The sequence below is a fragment of the Salvia hispanica genome, chromosome 1 (genome assembly GCF_023119035.1).
Source record: "Salvia hispanica cultivar TCC Black 2014 chromosome 1, UniMelb_Shisp_WGS_1.0, whole genome shotgun sequence".
Classification (NCBI taxonomy): Eukaryota; Viridiplantae; Streptophyta; class Magnoliopsida; order Lamiales; family Lamiaceae; genus Salvia; species Salvia hispanica.
The window spans coordinates 15,384,992-15,401,222 of NC_062965.1; the positions used below are offsets into that span (position 1 = coordinate 15,384,992).

Sequence of the window (16,231 nt, forward strand, 5' to 3'; positions counted from 1 at the left end):
TGGGGTGGAAAGCCCCCCTGTCCCGAATCTCCATAACCGGGATCGTCTCCGCCTTGCATTTCACAAAAGTTCAAATTGAAGGATATAGGGTAAATTGTGTGTGAGAGTAGAGTAAAAATAAGATATGAATTTTAGGTATAAATAGAAAAAAATTTGAAATTTTTTAAAAAAAAAAATTCTGTAAAAGGGGAGCTGCGGTTGGCTCGTGGCCATCACTATAGGAGGGCCGCGGCTCGCGCCCAAGCGCCGCGGCCAGGCCACGATCGTGGCGCGCCCACGTCCACCCCCCCCGCCGCGGCTGCCCACCCCCCGCACTATAGTGAGCCGCGGCCCGCGGCTCTCCCGTGGCCCGGCCGCGGCTCTAGTATAGTGGACACTCTAAGGGTGTCCACTATAGTTGGCCGGCCCAAGCCACAGAGCCACCAAATAATTTATTTTTTTCATTTTGTGTATATTTTAATTAAAAATAGGTATATTTATAAAATTTGTGTAGGAATGAGGTAAAAAAAATGTGTATACTTATAGAATTAATAAAAAAAAAATCAGAAAATATGGAGAGCCGCGGCCCGCGGCCCGTGGCCGCTGTAATAGGAGAGCCACGGCTCCCGCCCAAGAGCCGCGGCCGGGCCACGATCGTGGCGCGCCCACGTCCACCCCCCCCGCCGCGGCTGCCCACCCCCCGCACTATAGGGAGCCGCGGCTCGCGGCTCTCCCGTGGCCCGGCCGCGGCTCGCCTATAGTGGACACTCTAAAGTCCATAGACATTCAATGTCCCATATCAGCAGTAGAAACAACCGGTGTGAGTTTTATAGACTAAATAGGCTTTTTTTCCCCTTATATTCTCGTCTTGGGATGAGTTCTCATGTTTGTTCACTAACCGAACAACTGGTTGAGTTATTAGTGCAATTCACACAAATTATGTATTACTACAATCAAACGTTTTGCAAGAACAAGTAAGCTTATGAAATTAAACACAATGCTTATAACTAATACTACTCCATATTGTAATGAGCATATGAAAAATGATGTTTATTCCTTAAGCAGCAGTGGCTCCTTAATAGTATCTTGCCACCTGTCCAATCGTTTCTGGGCTTTCTCCACCTGCAAACCTAACTCATTTAATTATTCCAGACAATGAAATGAATGTGATGTGAATTGAAAATTAATGTACCTCTTTATTCCAATCCGTACGAAATGTGACAAATAATAAGATCAAAGTTTGCATCATCGTCCCTCCGATCATGCCCGACCATATGCCCTGCATTTGTTAATACCACTCTTTTTACAAATTCAAATATGGAGTAATTAACTATAGTTATTAACTAATGTTTACCTTAATACCAAGATTGAATTTGAACCCAAGAACGCATCCCACTGGAATTCCCACCACATAATAGCATCCTATATTCACATATGCCACATATGCTTGCCATCCACACCCCACCGCCACTCCTTCAAAATTTTATGCAGTGTTGTTTAGTATGTTAAGTAAATCGAGAATAAAGTAAAATTACTGTAATATAGAGAAGTTGTTAGTGTGACATCCCAAAAGAAAATATAAATCTGAATGGGATGGAAAGAGTAATGCGAATACTATAATTGTACCTGACAAGACCGGTTGGAGGCCGTTTAGTACTAAGGTGACTGCCAAGAAAGGACAGAGATCCGACACCGCATCGGCCACTCTTTCGCCGCCAGTGAACACATAGCTGATGACGTGGCGCTGCGACAGCACCACGATGGCCTCGATCACCGCCACCACCAACGACACTGAATTAACTACAACCACCGAGAACGCGGCAGCCTTGCGGTGCCCTGCTCCGATCTCATTCCCCACTCTCACACTGTTTTAATTAACTCTTCCAATCATTATTAATGCATGTTTAATTTAACCTAATACTGTATAACTTTTTTAGGGGGTGACCTAAAATATAATTAAATTAGTGTTAACTAGTAATTGTGGGGTAGATTTGACAAAGATAAAATATAGTATTCCCTCTGTCCACTAGAAATGAAACGTTTTCCTTTTTGAGTTGTCCCATTAAAAATGAAACGTTTCTTAATATAGAAATAACTTTATTTCTACTTTTCTATCTCTTCTTTAACACTACATAAAATCGGGTGCCGAAAAACAAACATTTCATATTTATTGGGACGGAGGGAGTATATGAAATTAAGAGGTAAAGGAAACAACCTGGCAGCGGCATTGAATCCGATTGCGACCGTGAATAGTAGCCCATTTATTGACATGCTACAGAAACGAAAGCCAAAATCTTAGTAGCCCATAAATTCATGAAACATTAAGTTTATCTATAGAAAAATGTACTCTTATTATATATATATATATATGACTGTTAGATCAATTACCTAATCTTAGCATATTTCTCACCTTTATAGCAATCAATGACTGAATTTCAGTCCCCAAACCAATAAATAGCCAACTACCTTCTTCAGGATACAAATATTAGGGTGTCTTGATATATACAGAACTGACGTGTTATCTATCAATATTCTAAAATAACTAAAAATGAAGAGTTCGACTGTTTAGCACTAGAAATTAGTTTGATGTTGATCATAATCTGTAAATGGTAAAAAAATCACAAAGTTTGATCAAATTCTACTAGTTTCATAACTTTAGAAAATAGCCACAACAAAACTTTCACTTTTTTTTTTTCCAATTGTCTCATTTATGTGTATTTAGAGAAATTGTGTATGACGTGGAAAACTACTCATGATCTTTTTGTAATATATCACTCATAACAACTAACCATTTTTAGTACTCATTCCGTCACAAGGTAGTTGAGTCGTATTCTTTTTTTTGTTTGTCCCGAAGTAGTTGAGTTACATTTATTTTTTTAATAAAAACTTTATTCTCTTTCTTACTTTACTCTCTCTTACTTTATTTTCTTCTCTCCACTTTAACATTTAAAAAATTGATTTCATATATCCCGTGCCCAAAAGAAATGCTCAACTACTTTGGGACGGAGATAGACATAATATTATGCTAAAGTGTTTTAGCTTCCAAATTATACATTATTCCCCAAATCTAAAACAAAGGAACAAATAAGAAAAATGTTAAAAATTACTGCTCCGTATATTTTAAAGTTGCTAGATTGATTTACCAAACTTAATTATTTTATTAAATTCGTGAAATATCAAGTACTGTACTATTTTGGTAGGTTTTCTGAAACAATTGAAGAGGGGAACTAACAGGAAAAAGTTAACCTTTCGTATCATATATAATACCCGAAAGAAATGACACGTTTCGAATGCATAGAATGAGTAATAAGCACTGATTTTTTTAAATACGAACATTAAGTAAAAAGTAGAAAGAATTTAATCATGTTGTTTAGTTTATAGTATCTCAAATAAAAGACAACTTTCACAACTGATTCCTAATATTTTAGTTATGATATAGTTTACTTTTCTCTTTTCTGGAAGAAAATATATTATCCCTACAACTTTTAATTAAGCAGAAAAGATAAAAGTGATCGATATTAGATACACTAACCATACTGAAAGAGCATCCAAGGAGAGCTCTGGATCCTCCAGCAGTCCCGCAACCAAGACTAATACCTAAAATTATGAAATGCAGCTCAATTGATAAAACGTTTCTTTTCTAATCAATAGTTTAAAGATTTGAGTATTACCTGAAAGTACCACGCCTCCAAGCACAACATCACCGCGGATCCAATCGACAGCTTCACAAACTCCCCTAAACCCGTCAGCGCCTCCCACCTGAACCCCCTCCACGTGTCCTTACACCGTTGGCTCCTCAAAATGTAGACCACCTGCGCCACAACCATGATCCACCACGACAAACTCAGCACCAGCGCCGCCCCCACCAGCCCCATCCCCATCCGCCACACCGCCGCCCAGCTCGCCACCAGATGCACCGCCAGCGTCGCCAGCGATATTACCGCCCCCGGCACCACGATGCTCTGCGCCTGCAGGAACTTCTGCATCGGGAAATTCACCGCGTACGCCAGCACCTTGCAAATGAAACAAAAATAATTATAACAATATCTCGTACCAGTATAGTAAAGAACTGAAATCACTCTATATAATTTTTAAAAAATATTTTATTCATATAATTATTATTAATAATAAAGTACCAGTAAGTATTACTAGCCTCAACTTCATTTAATCAATTGGTCTTGGGATGGAACCTTATGAATTTTTATTACCTGGGGGATGAGGCCGTAGACGAACACGGACGCCAGCTCAGCCACCTCCCTCTCCTCGCCGATCGCCAACAGGAGCCGGCGCGACAGAAGGTAGATCGCCACGAGCGGGAGGCTGAAGAGCGTGAGCACCACGGTGGCGCGCTGGAGGTAGATTCCGAGCATCTCGTAGCGCCCGGCGCCGTAGGCCTGGCCGCAGAGGGTCTCGACGGCGCTCCCCATGCCGAGCTGTCGAAAATAATTAGAAATGTTAAAGGATGGTGGACTGCACATTAATTTTGAAAAATTATGTAATTATTACGAGGAGGCCGTAGGCGAAGAGCTGGATGCCTTGGTTGCCGAGGCAGGCGGCGGCGAACTGGAGGTTGCCGAGGTGGCCGGCGAAGATGCGGGTGAACATGGACATGGAGTTGTTGAGGAGGTACATGAAGACGGCGGGGGCGGCGAGTTTGGAGAGGAGTTTGAGCTCGATCCACGTGGCCTTTTTGTATCGGGTCGACCATGCTAAATCCGTGTTTGTCAGGACATTTTCGAGCTCTGAGGAGCTCGAATGAGCCACGCTTTGCGGCATTAAAGCTGCTTGATTATGATATATACTCTCTCTTGGCTCTTCAAGGCGTTGTTAATGAATCATATATAGATAATAGATGAAATGAAAATCATGAAATCGAATAACACAATATATACGTACATATTTGGAGCCTAGCATGACGTCCATGATGAAACACCAAGCCTTAGTCAAGCAACTTGGATGTACACAATTATGTATATTTACTTTTTATATACGCACACATAACTCATAAACGTAACATCATCATATTTTTTACTATCACAGTTGTGGGAGTTGTGATATAAATTCATAGTTTTTATAAAGTTATGGGATAAATCAGAATTTGATTAAACTTCATGATTTTATTTTTTTGCCATTTGACCTTTTTAACTTCTACTCCCTCCGTTCCATAGTAATAGAGTCGTTTTATCATTTTGGTACGTTCCATAGTAATAAAGTCATTTCCATTTTCAGTAAAAGTTAACACATTTTTACACACCTACTTTACCCTCTCTTACTTTTTTCTCTCTTCATCTCTACCTTTTTCATTTTCCACTTTATTCTCCTTTTACTTAATTCACCTAACACAATTTTTCTTAATCTTCGTGCCGAAAAGAAACGCCTTCATTACTATGGAACTGAGAAAGTATAATTTTTAGGATTTCAGTTGTTAAATTTTGGATTTTGTAATTTTTAAAACATACTAACAAATTAAATATTGAGAGATATAATAATATAGTCGACCAACTTGTACGTAGACTAAGATTTATGCAGTTATGTATCGTAGTTTTTACTTTTATTTATGTCAATTTTGGTATTACTAGTGGAGTAGAGAAATGTTACTTAAAAATGGAATGAACTAATTTTATGGTTTAGACCAAAATATAATAAAAAGATAGTAGTAATATTGAGAGAATGACTGATGCATGAACATATACAATTACTTAATTCGCTTTTTAATTTACTATTATAAAAAATGGCCACATCTAGCATTAAAACACTACATAAAAATGGTTTAATATTGTTAAAAAATACATGAAAAAGTTTTTTTCTATATCAAATTTTCAAGCTGGCTATTCGTTGGAAATGCCACCATAGCAAAACATGGTAATGCTAAATCGACCTTGTTTTGTAATAAATAAAGTAGTTTATTTATAAATACAAGAACTTTTGCGATTTTATATTTTTCTTATGAATATTTGAGATTTTTTAGAGTTCCCCTTAGAACATTGTAAACATTTATGATTTTTTCCATGCAGTAGATTTTTAATTCTCTAAATTACCATTGTAAACATGGTAATGATGTGATTGTATTTATGTATGTATATATGCCCACATATTGTGATTCCTACAATGAATCACAGAAGCACCAAATTAAATGCAATTTAATATGCAAAAATTTCAAATACTACAAAAAATATGATTTAGAAAAGAGCTAAAATTGATAGGGAATGACCACAAATAATTGTGGCTTTTCTCTTCAGTGAATTCATAAGTACTAAGTATTCGATAAACAATTCATGACCACAAACAATAAATATATAAAGAGTCATGACCACCAGTTAGTTAGTAATTTTGTCATTATATATCCCTTTTATTAATGTCTTACTATACATGAATTAATATGATGTCCCCCAATAAATACTATACTGAGATTTTTCGCAACTTGTGACGAGGCTAATAAATTGTATTTGTCGGTACAAAAGTTGAAAATTTAGTTTTTTTTAGTAATTAATGAACGATATAGATATGCACTACTATTAATATTAGTCTAATGTCTTGCTCCATATTTTGCACGATATAGCTTGTGTCTTTCTAAAATGTGTGCATACTAATTTTATTTTTTCAAGCACCAAATTATTATAGTACTTCTTATGATATGACATGAATGTCATCTTTTTGTCATTCAAGAACCAATATTTAAAAGTGTGTGAATAATAATTTTATTTTTCAAGAACCAAATTATTACTGTTTATGACATGTTACTATATGAACACACGTTTGACTTTGATTTATGGATAGATCCATTGATCTATCGATAAAACACTTAAAATCCGCTGTTAAATTACTTTCTAAAATCTATTTAGTTATTGAAACTTCCCGATTGACAAATTTCAGCCGATTAAACATGTGTTTTTTTAAAAAGATCCAATATTTAAAAATTAATTGCATATTCTATAATTATTATTTTCCATTTTCTCCATCAACTCAAGTCAAATCAAATCCTTATTGTGCATTAAAATGAAATGCAAGCGACAGCAAGAGGGTGGTCCATGACACCTTGTGATATGCAATATATTGACAGCCCATTTAATATATGAAATGTGCATAATTTTATTTAATGAAGATAAATGGTTGTTACGGACTAAACATCGCACGTCTCATATCAATTGTGAGAGCAACTGATGTGAGGTTTATAGAATAAATAGACTCTCTCCGAATACACTAGTTTTTGGGATGAGTTCTTCTCGTAAGTCCGTAACATTAGTGTTTTCATTGCTTTCATTGAAAGCCCAAACGTCTTAGAGTAGTGGCTGGGCAAAGAACTCCATGACCAACAATTACGTTTGCGTCCAACTCGGAGTGGTGGCCGAGCAAGGAACTTGTCGTGACCTACGAGAACTCGAAGTGATGGCCTGACAAAGAAGGGCTCAATGTCCCACATCGATTGTGAAAGCAACTGGTGTGCGATTTATTAATTAAATGGATTTTGTCTGATGGTTCTTTCAATATAATGCAGTATATGGTTCAGTTATAGTAGTAGTACTTGACTTTTGATATACAGGGCATCGAATCCTTCCTTTAAAACACCCCATAATTTATTTTATTATGTATAGAATCACCATAATTTTATCATGTACAGAATCCCCACAATTTTATTCTGATTTAAAAAGTTTGTCTTATTTTATTTTCTTCTTTTGGGATCCTGTACTTTTTGCCATTACTGGTGATTTAAATTTAAAGTTTGCCTAATCCCTACAAAAGTAAGCTTTCAAAGTGATTTGAGTTGGATGATTCTCTAATTGAACTATGCTCCACCAAATCCAAGATTTTGCGGATCTTACGTTCTTTTAATATTAATAATCGTCGCAAACGAAAAAAAAGGTTTTGCAATTTATGCAACTTGAAAATTTTTACAGTTATAAAAAAATAGCCTTATCGAATGACACGAGTTTGGATGCAAAATTGATAAAATATGACAGAAAAAAAAGATAAAGTGGGAAAAATAAAAAGCGGTATAGAGTGAGAGAAAGAAAGATAAAGAGTAAGTACCACTTTTGGAATAGATTTTTTATTTTTAATATGAGACTATTTTTTTGGATCGGTTGAAAATTAAAAAATGAGACAATTTTTTCTCCATGTACTGCAAAAATGTCCCCCCCTTCTTCGAACTATTTCTTGTTTTGGGTCAAAACAAGGGCCTTCATGCCAATCTCAAGACCAGAGCATTCACCGTTAATCTCAATGATTTAAAGTTGCTTCATTCTCTGATAATCTCAGCTATATAAAGTTACCATCGAATATTCATTCTACACACTGTATTACTACAATGTAACTAAAAATAAATAATATTGGCAACACTAAACGGCAACAAAATTCATTCCAAACTGATATACACAGCAGCCACAATGCAATCAAGAAGTATTTGGTCATCCTTTGGAGCTTCTTTACAAATAAAATTTATTAGACTAGCACACAAGATATACAAATGGTAACTGTAATAAATTTTAACCTCTGAGTCAATTTTCAACTGAGGGTCGGTCTGAACCTAGCTGGAGGTACACTTCCTTGGCTCGAGTTTCAGCATTTTCGCCTTAGCCTCCTCATTGGTTCGGATTGAGAGTTAGCTTCTCATCTACTAAAGCACAACTTGTTCTAGTAGGATCTATATCAGAATCAAGAGGGCAACGTTGGCCACCAAAGACGCTGCATAGTTTGATCCCGTTTGCTGAAAGTCTGATACGAGAACATGTTTCATTTCAGCAACAGCACAAACAAAAAATAGCATCAAAAGGGAATGAATTGCTGAGTTTTTACCCTCTTGTCTTTCCATGAAACTACTGAAATATACCAAGTTTTACGAGAATGGTGATCATATTATAATACGCGACATGAAGCATTTTTACGAATGGCAAAAGGCAGTGTTAGAGATGAGAAATAGAAGGATTATAGTGTACAGAGTGGACTTACTTTTTTGCCCAGAAGCCACTGCAGGAAGGGCAGGAATTTTGACGGCTGCACGAAAAAAGTTACGTCTGTGAGTAGTTCTCAACAGAAACATCCTTCAAACAAATCACAACATAGATTATCAAACATACTTTTGTTGCACGACGAAGCTGGCAGCTGTGTGGTTGTAGGCCAAGGAGCGGGAATGTTATCGTTCAAATCACATAGAAAGCTGACCCCTGCAGACTGGTCGAATACTACATCCGATGGCAAGCTGGGAAGAAGGCATCCGGATTCTACTCCAACAAAAATGATCATAATCAGTTAAAAATATGAAAAAACATAAGAACTACTTCATTGAATCGGATTTCAGTTTATTTACACTTATTTGTTTTACTCAAAAGTGATTAAAATCAGGTTGCAAGTTAAGAACTTAGAATCCACGAATGGAGATCCTTTAGCAGCAATATATTCTCTTAGAAACCAAAGCAAAAGAATCTTTTCGAAACTTCTCAGCTTCGAGAGCAACAAGCTTATAAAGCATCTGTCTCTAAATAGTCAGGGTTTCATATGCACTTCTATAACGCTATTGAAAAACACAATCAAACCTATCGAGTTGGTTATAGTAGTGAACACAAATAGTGAAAGCGAAAGTTGGAAAATTACCTTGAACGCCAACTGCATAATTAATGTGATCGATGCCCAAGCAGACCGGCATGACAAAACAACGAAATTTTCAGCATTAGCGGCAGCCCTTCTGCATTTATGTTTGTAATGACACTGGAGAACTAACTAACCTTGGAGGGAGAAGTCTTTGAGGCTAATATGACATTGGCTGTAGACGTTCTCGGTAATGTTTGCTTTCCGTAACCTTACTCCAAGTGCCGCAGCACAATTTAAGGCTTGCAAGTTTGTGACGAAGCTCTGCCTTTGCAGGTGAGAGACATAGCTCTCAACTGAACTGCAACAAGCTGTCTGATTACTCTTTCCAGCACCACACCCTTCTATGACACGGCTCATGTTTGGGAATTTCAGAGGACATACTGCAGTAGCAATGTAAAGGGAGGAGAGAGAAGTTAAAATTCAATTTTTATACATTATATCATATAGTATTGATCAAATTTACCTTTGTTAATTTTGCAATTAGATATTCCTCGAAGAACTTCTTTTGCACGAGAAGGCTCGAGTTTACTTCCAAGCCATCGCAGTACAATACTTTTGCAGTCATTAATCCTAGTATGATCAGAGAGAACATGAGAACCGTCTAGGCTTAGAAGGCTGTAAGCTTTTTCGGCTAGCTTCCTAGCAGCATCGAGAATAGCATTCTGACAAACTTGCTGGCAGCATTCATTCACAGAATCAACCTTCCCACAGGCAGCTAGAAGGTTAGATGTTTCTACAGTGCTCTCAAACTCGGAAACATCGCTAACTGGGCAAGAACCTCCAGTAAGATGCGATGAATGAATCGAGCAAATCTTGGATAAACTATCGTTGGCTCCCTGACCCACCAAAATCTGTTGAAAATCTGAAAGGCAATGTGCAGCAAGTGTTCCGTTTAAAGCTAGCGTATTGGTATATTTACTAGATTGGCCAATGAGAATCACTAATGTAGCCTCCACTTGAGGACAGCACACTACGTTTGCCAAAACTGGTGCGAATGCAGCCATACAATCGGTTGATGTCACCATCATCATGTTTGATAGTGCCGTAAAGTTCAGCACACAAGTTCCTGTACAGATAGAAATTTGAATTAGTACGAACGTGAAATAACATGAAGATTGATGTCTATTTTTTGGAGTATAGAATGTGAGAGTGACAAACCAGATAATTTGGGGATTATACTAATATTTGTGAATGGTGTTAATGGAGATGGGGCAAGAAGAGGAAGGAGCGGCTGAGGAGCAGCATTTGGGGAAATTTGGGGTAAAAGTAAATCCGCCCTTCTTTCTGCCAGAGCAGAACTTTTGGAATCACCCAAAAAGTTGCCAGATGATTCATGTATACCTGAACAAGCAGCAAGTTCACAGTATAAAGAATCGAAAGTTTAGAATACTGTAAACAAACCATACCGAAAATGCAATATAATGTTAATGAAGATCATAACTGCAGAATTTATTAGTCACAGATAAGCTATATTTGACTGCTTCATCAAACTGTACAAAGGTAGATAGCTGATGAATTACAATAATCTTGACATAGTTGAGTCCAACATATCCTAAATCAAATAATCATCAATCACTGATAACTGATGGTTGTACATATAGAAGCTGAGAGACTGAGATTACTAGACTACCAGTAGAGTCAGTAGACTTAACCATCATTAGCTTATCTTGATTGAGAAAAAACATGAATTGAAATTCTATTTCTCCAGAATTCCCTAATGGAGGTCACTGGTAATCATTTCCTCATAGCGAATACAGAAATGGGGAAGCCATAAAAAACACTGAACTACTCCTATCTAATTCTTGGTTAACATATTCAATGCCATAATTAATCGTGACACTTAAAAGGGGCCATATCACGAGAATGTTCGTCATCACGCGTAAAAAGGTTAAGAACACAGAATCCCCAATCCTAAACCCTAATGGTTTTCCTTGAAAAATTCCCAGTCTCATTATCAAGCACATGACACCACATTATATTGAAGAAAGTGGGCGCCATTCCCATCAACTTCATATCACCAGAGTTCAAGAATTTAAGATAGCCAATGCAGAAAACCAAAATACAGAGACAAAAACACTAATGAACTCAACCCAAAGACTCAATCTTGGAAACATCTCATCCCCTCAAACCACATTCAGATCACAAACCAAGCCAACTATTTGTTGAAAACCCCAAAACTTGCCAAGATTAACCAAAGCATCAAACTTAACAAACCATTCAATAAACGAGGCAAAACAAAAACAAATTATCCAAAAAAATAGTTTTAAAAGTAAAATCAGAAATTCTCACACAAAATCACCAGAAGCAGAATTGAACCAAAAATGTGCAAACGTCCCCTCATTTCGACCTAGCTCCAACCTCAATTTAATGAAATTGGGGAATAATGCAGCTTAACAAAACAAAAGAAAGTGAGAATATAGTGATGTGTGAGGAAGAAGAAGACTTGGAGGTCAAGGTAGAAGGAGAAAAGAAAGAATATTTAAGGGGAAGGGAAGAGGGTTGGGGCAGCCATGAATGAGTGGGGGCAGCAATAGCTGTACATAAACTGTGAAGAAGAAAGCGAGGCCCCACTGCGGAATTGGAAATAACCGTGATTTTGTTGGTAGGGAAAAATCTCCGGTAATTACCATATGCTGTGCTGCAACAACCACCCAAAGGGGGTGAGACCATGATGCATTAAATTCCCATGGAAGGAACTCAGCTGCCTCCATGGATCACATGCGCCGCACGTGAGATTTTTCACTCTCTTCTCTCACTCTCACTCCTTTTTTTTTTTTTCTTTTTTTCTTTTTTTATCAAACCAGCCTGGAAAATATGTCTCTTTCTATTCAATTTACAAACTAAATCTGCTCCTCTCCCAAATTTCCGGCGGCTCTTTCAGATGGAGTGGTGGCGCCGCCATAATTCTGTAAATTAATCAGAAAAATTATCAAATTTAAGTTTATTTTATTTATTTAAAATATTTGTTGAATTTTTTTATAATTTCCCAAATTTTATCACGAGATGTGTTTTCAACCATGAATTTTATATTCTATATCAATAAACGATATTGATATTCATGCATAATTTTTCAACGATTTAGCCTTTGAAATGATTATAAATAAATCTAAATTTTATAATTATTGAATGATTTTTTAAAATTATTAAACTGTTACTAAATATGATGAAATTCATTATTTATCCTATAAAAAAATCAAACAATTTCTTCTTTTTTTTTCATTAATGAATAGGGCGATAAGTCATGAATTCAAGGGGCACTTAAGCAGTTTTAATCTGAATGAGACTTTTAAAACCATCAAAAATGGTCAAAATTAGGTTAAAGTCGTTTGGAAATTGACGGAATTGTTAGTGTATGACCAATTGGGATCCGAGTTAAAATATTCAGAATGCAAAAATTCAAAAGATAAAGTATAAGATCAAAATTGTAAAATAGACATATATTCAGGACCAGATTTGGTATTTACTCCTTTTTTAATATATATATCCATGAATTAATAGTTCTAATTAATATTTCAATATAGTTTAATGCAGCTATTGTGCCTGTCGATCTTCCTGAATTTAATCCAATAATAAATATTTATTAATAAAGACTGTATGGTTTGAACATGAAATTTCTTTGACCAACCAATTATTACTGTTTTTGTGCAAGTAGCAAATTAATAGTATATCTGGCCCAAAATTAATGGATGGGTGGGCCTAAATAATTATATTGTAGTACTACTGTTTTATTGACTTATTATTTTCATAACTTATAGCAATTGGAGCTGATGCTTTCTCGGCTATGATATTATTCTATATCAAATACAGCTATTTATTGAAATAATTGAATATTGTCGTCAAATTAATATGTATGGGTGGAATTAATACATTTGGAATCCAATACACGTCTATTTATAATAGTACTACTAATTTTCAAACTGCAAACGATACAATAACACTGACAGTTGAGAGTCGCATATAAAAACACTCTATTGAATGCAATTTATAAAACACTCATTTTATATTGAGTTTACAATAATGATATCAACAGTATATTATGCAATAGAATAGGGGGAAAAAAATAGTTTGATGTGAATCTTAAAATTGAAGTGGGCTGGGCCCTCACTAGGCATCTACTGTGGCCCAATTATTTGGGCTCGTGAGGAATGTAAACATCATAGTATCATTTTTTGTACAATTGGGCTCGTGAGGAAATGTACACATTTTTATCGCCACTTTATTCGTTATAATATACTATCAATTCTCATAAGTTGCGATCATTTCACCTCCACTATACATCAACCACTATTTAGTACTGAAGCTGATATTTAAGATATTTAGATAAAACTTTTGTATATATAATTGTTGTGACATAATAGAGCAATTGTGTAATCGAGACAAATAGAAACGTAAAGAGACACAAAATTTACGTGGTTCACTAACGTTGTGTTGGCTACGTCCACGGATAGAAACGAAGAACAGATGTTATTCGGATTGTTTTCAGATTACTGAGTTTTGTGCCCTAGTCCTATATAAATAGGCACACAGACGACATACCCCATTCAACTAGCGGCAAACAATACTGATGATTCAAGGTAAACATGTAGACTTTTGATATTCAATACTTATTCATTAAAATTCCATGTTTTGCAATGTCTTTCATTGTTTATCACACACTGAATTTATATATTTTTTTTATATAATGTGTATTTAATTATACATAATATTTGTCACAATATTTGAACCTATAACTTTGTTGATACGCTTCACGGCCAATTTTTTAGAAACGAAATATATTGTTCACAATCACGTTCGTGATTAGATACGCATTTACTAAACTATTGTATGGCGATGTCTCCATTATTGGGACATTCATGAATAGAGTAGTACATCACATGCACCATTCTTCAATCAACTATTTACACAAATTATTTATTCTTTATTGTTGATAGAAACTTATTAGTACAATTCTATAATTAGTAGTAACATTTATTTTATTAACACCAATTGAATATATGGCTGTCATTTTAATAGTTCAATCATTAAATTTGTAGATTGCATGCATAGCTAGTTACTTATTAAGTACCTATTTTGCACTCTATTAACATAGTGCGATTAATTTTACACATGCTGTTTTTTCATTTGCAAATACGTAAGTATTTTAAGAGTAGTTGGTTTACAATCGACAACCCTATTGATTAAAATGTATGTAGTTGAGAAACACTCAATATTTGATTGGTGATATTGTGTTGAAGTGAATGATGTGTTGTAAAGATGTTTGTTGTTTATGTTTATGGAAGTGGACCTCACTAAATTGGGAGGAAATGAGAGGCAGAGCGATGGTGAAACCATTAAATGCGTGTAACCATTTTCTTCAAAAAGGTGAGAAGAAGGTATGTACCCCTTCAACATTTTTGCTTCTTCCAAACATGAAATTAAATTTAATAATTTATATGTTTACACCCACCTTCGGTCCACTTGCTTGTGTCTCTACGTCATTCGTCACAAGGGATGTCAATTCAACCTGAAATTTACATATTGGTTCGAATAGCTTGGTAATGTGATAGAGTTATGACAATAATTTGAAAAAAAATCACAAATCAAGTGACCTAAATTAATTTTGCTTCTTCCAAACTTGAAATCAAATTTAAAGTACTAGTTCATAAATTCTCACTCATCTTCGACTCACTTGCTTGTGTCCCTACGTCATTCAACACAAAGGAAGTCAACCCAACCCGAAATCTACTTATTGATTTGAATTAATCAGACAATTCGATAAAGTTATGACAAAGAAGTTGTTCTTAAAAAAGAATCACAATCCAAATGACCCAGAAAATTTTTGGTTCTTCCAAATTTTAAATCAAATTTGAATAATTTATACATATACACCCCCACCTTTGCTCCTACTAAAAACACTAGTTTAACTTATTTTCCAGTTTTTGTGTGGTTTTTACTTTCTCCAAATCTAACAATTTTCATAGTCTACATATATATGTTTATTAAAGTTGAATGTATATAGAAAAAGTAATCACATCTCTATCAGCATACATAATATGTGTGTGAATTGAAATCATTTTAGTCCAAATTAATTTATGATTGCATGTACTAACAGTATGATCAATGGTGTATATGTAGGGGAAGAGTTGCATTGAATTTTTTTGAATTAGTTAACAATAAAAAAGTGTGGGAATGGCCGAATGGGCTGGTCACAACATAGGAGTACAAGATAATGCATTAAACCCAACTGCAAGAGACAAAATAGGCCACAATTTTGTACTAGTAAATAACCATAGAATTGTCACTTTCCCAACAGATATAGCTTCGAGCAAGCCTGAATTTAACCACATTTCCTTCTCCAATAATGCCTTACTCAATAACCCCACATTCCATTATAAAATCAATATATAAAGTTAGACTCATATTTCACTAATTTTTTTCAACCCAATTTAGATATGGAAGGAATCCTGAATAATAATACCATCTTTTATAATTAGGAGTCCATTTTTTTCAGCACGAGTATAAGAAAGGTTAGTTGAATATAAATTTCTTTACTATTTTATAATAAGTGAAATACGTTTTAGTGGAACGTGGACTAACTACTATTTATAGTTAAAAATGAAATTATATTCTTATTAACAGTTGAACCAAAATGACAAAAGGGATTCGTTGTCGGATGGAGGATTAAAAA

The 16,231-nt window shown here is 35.4% G+C and overlaps 2 protein-coding genes across 4 annotated transcripts; both read right to left on the reverse strand.

The window, feature by feature from the left end:
• Window positions 1–906: 906 nt before the first annotated feature.
• LOC125201448 (protein DETOXIFICATION 40-like) lies at window positions 907–4,977 on the reverse strand. Of its 2 annotated transcripts, XM_048099572.1 has the most exons (10): window positions 4,876–4,977; window positions 4,486–4,793; window positions 4,188–4,412; window positions 3,651–3,992; window positions 3,512–3,576; window positions 2,195–2,251; window positions 1,606–1,844; window positions 1,334–1,452; window positions 1,172–1,258; window positions 907–1,101 (listed from the first exon to the last, which is right to left on the reverse strand). In XM_048099572.1, the coding sequence occupies exons 2-10, from the start codon at window positions 4,753–4,755 to the stop codon at window positions 1,030–1,032; spliced, it is 1,476 nt and encodes a 491-aa protein (XP_047955529.1). In that variant the 5' UTR covers window positions 4,756–4,793; window positions 4,876–4,977; the 3' UTR covers window positions 907–1,029. The 2 variants fall into 2 exon arrangements, with proteins under 2 accessions (XP_047955529.1, XP_047955520.1); XM_048099563.1 differs by lacking the exon at window positions 4,876–4,977 and having other exon boundaries at window positions 4,486–4,827.
• Window positions 4,978–8,316: 3,339 nt separating this feature from the next.
• LOC125202861 (uncharacterized GPI-anchored protein At1g61900-like) lies at window positions 8,317–12,445 on the reverse strand. 2 transcript variants are annotated; one of them, XM_048101338.1, is made up of 8 exons: window positions 12,192–12,445; window positions 10,723–10,905; window positions 10,028–10,630; window positions 9,699–9,944; window positions 9,568–9,579; window positions 9,054–9,197; window positions 8,926–8,970; window positions 8,317–8,691 (listed from the first exon to the last, which is right to left on the reverse strand). In XM_048101338.1, the coding sequence occupies exons 1-8, from the start codon at window positions 12,232–12,234 to the stop codon at window positions 8,621–8,623; spliced, it is 1,347 nt and encodes a 448-aa protein (XP_047957295.1). In that variant the 5' UTR covers window positions 12,235–12,445; the 3' UTR covers window positions 8,317–8,620. The 2 variants fall into 2 exon arrangements, with proteins under 2 accessions (XP_047957295.1, XP_047957294.1); XM_048101337.1 differs by lacking the exon at window positions 12,192–12,445 and adding an exon at window positions 11,854–12,185.
• Window positions 12,446–16,231: the final 3,786 nt, after the last annotated feature.

Coding starts and splice junctions, on each gene's coding strand:
- LOC125201448 (XM_048099572.1), bottom strand. CDS start 4,755: ATGCCGCAAAGCGTGGCTCATTCGAGCTCCTCAGAGCTCGAAAATGTC. Junction 1,453..1,605: donor CCTCCAACCGGTCTTGTCAG/GTACAATTATAG, acceptor AAAATTTTGAAG/GAGTGGCGGTGGGGTGTGGA. Junction 1,259..1,333: donor AATTCAATCTTGGTATTAAG/GTAAACATTAGT, acceptor TAACAAATGCAG/GGCATATGGTCGGGCATGAT.
- LOC125202861 (XM_048101337.1), bottom strand. CDS start 11,905: ATGAGGGGACGTTTGCACATTTTTGGTTCAATTCTGCTTCTGGTGATT. Junction 10,906..11,853: donor TCTGCTTCTGGTGATTTTGT/GTGAGAATTTCT, acceptor CTGCTTGTTCAG/GTATACATGAATCATCTGGC. Junction 8,971..9,053: donor AGCTTCGTCGTGCAACAAAA/GTATGTTTGATA, acceptor TTTTTCGTGCAG/CCGTCAAAATTCCTGCCCTT.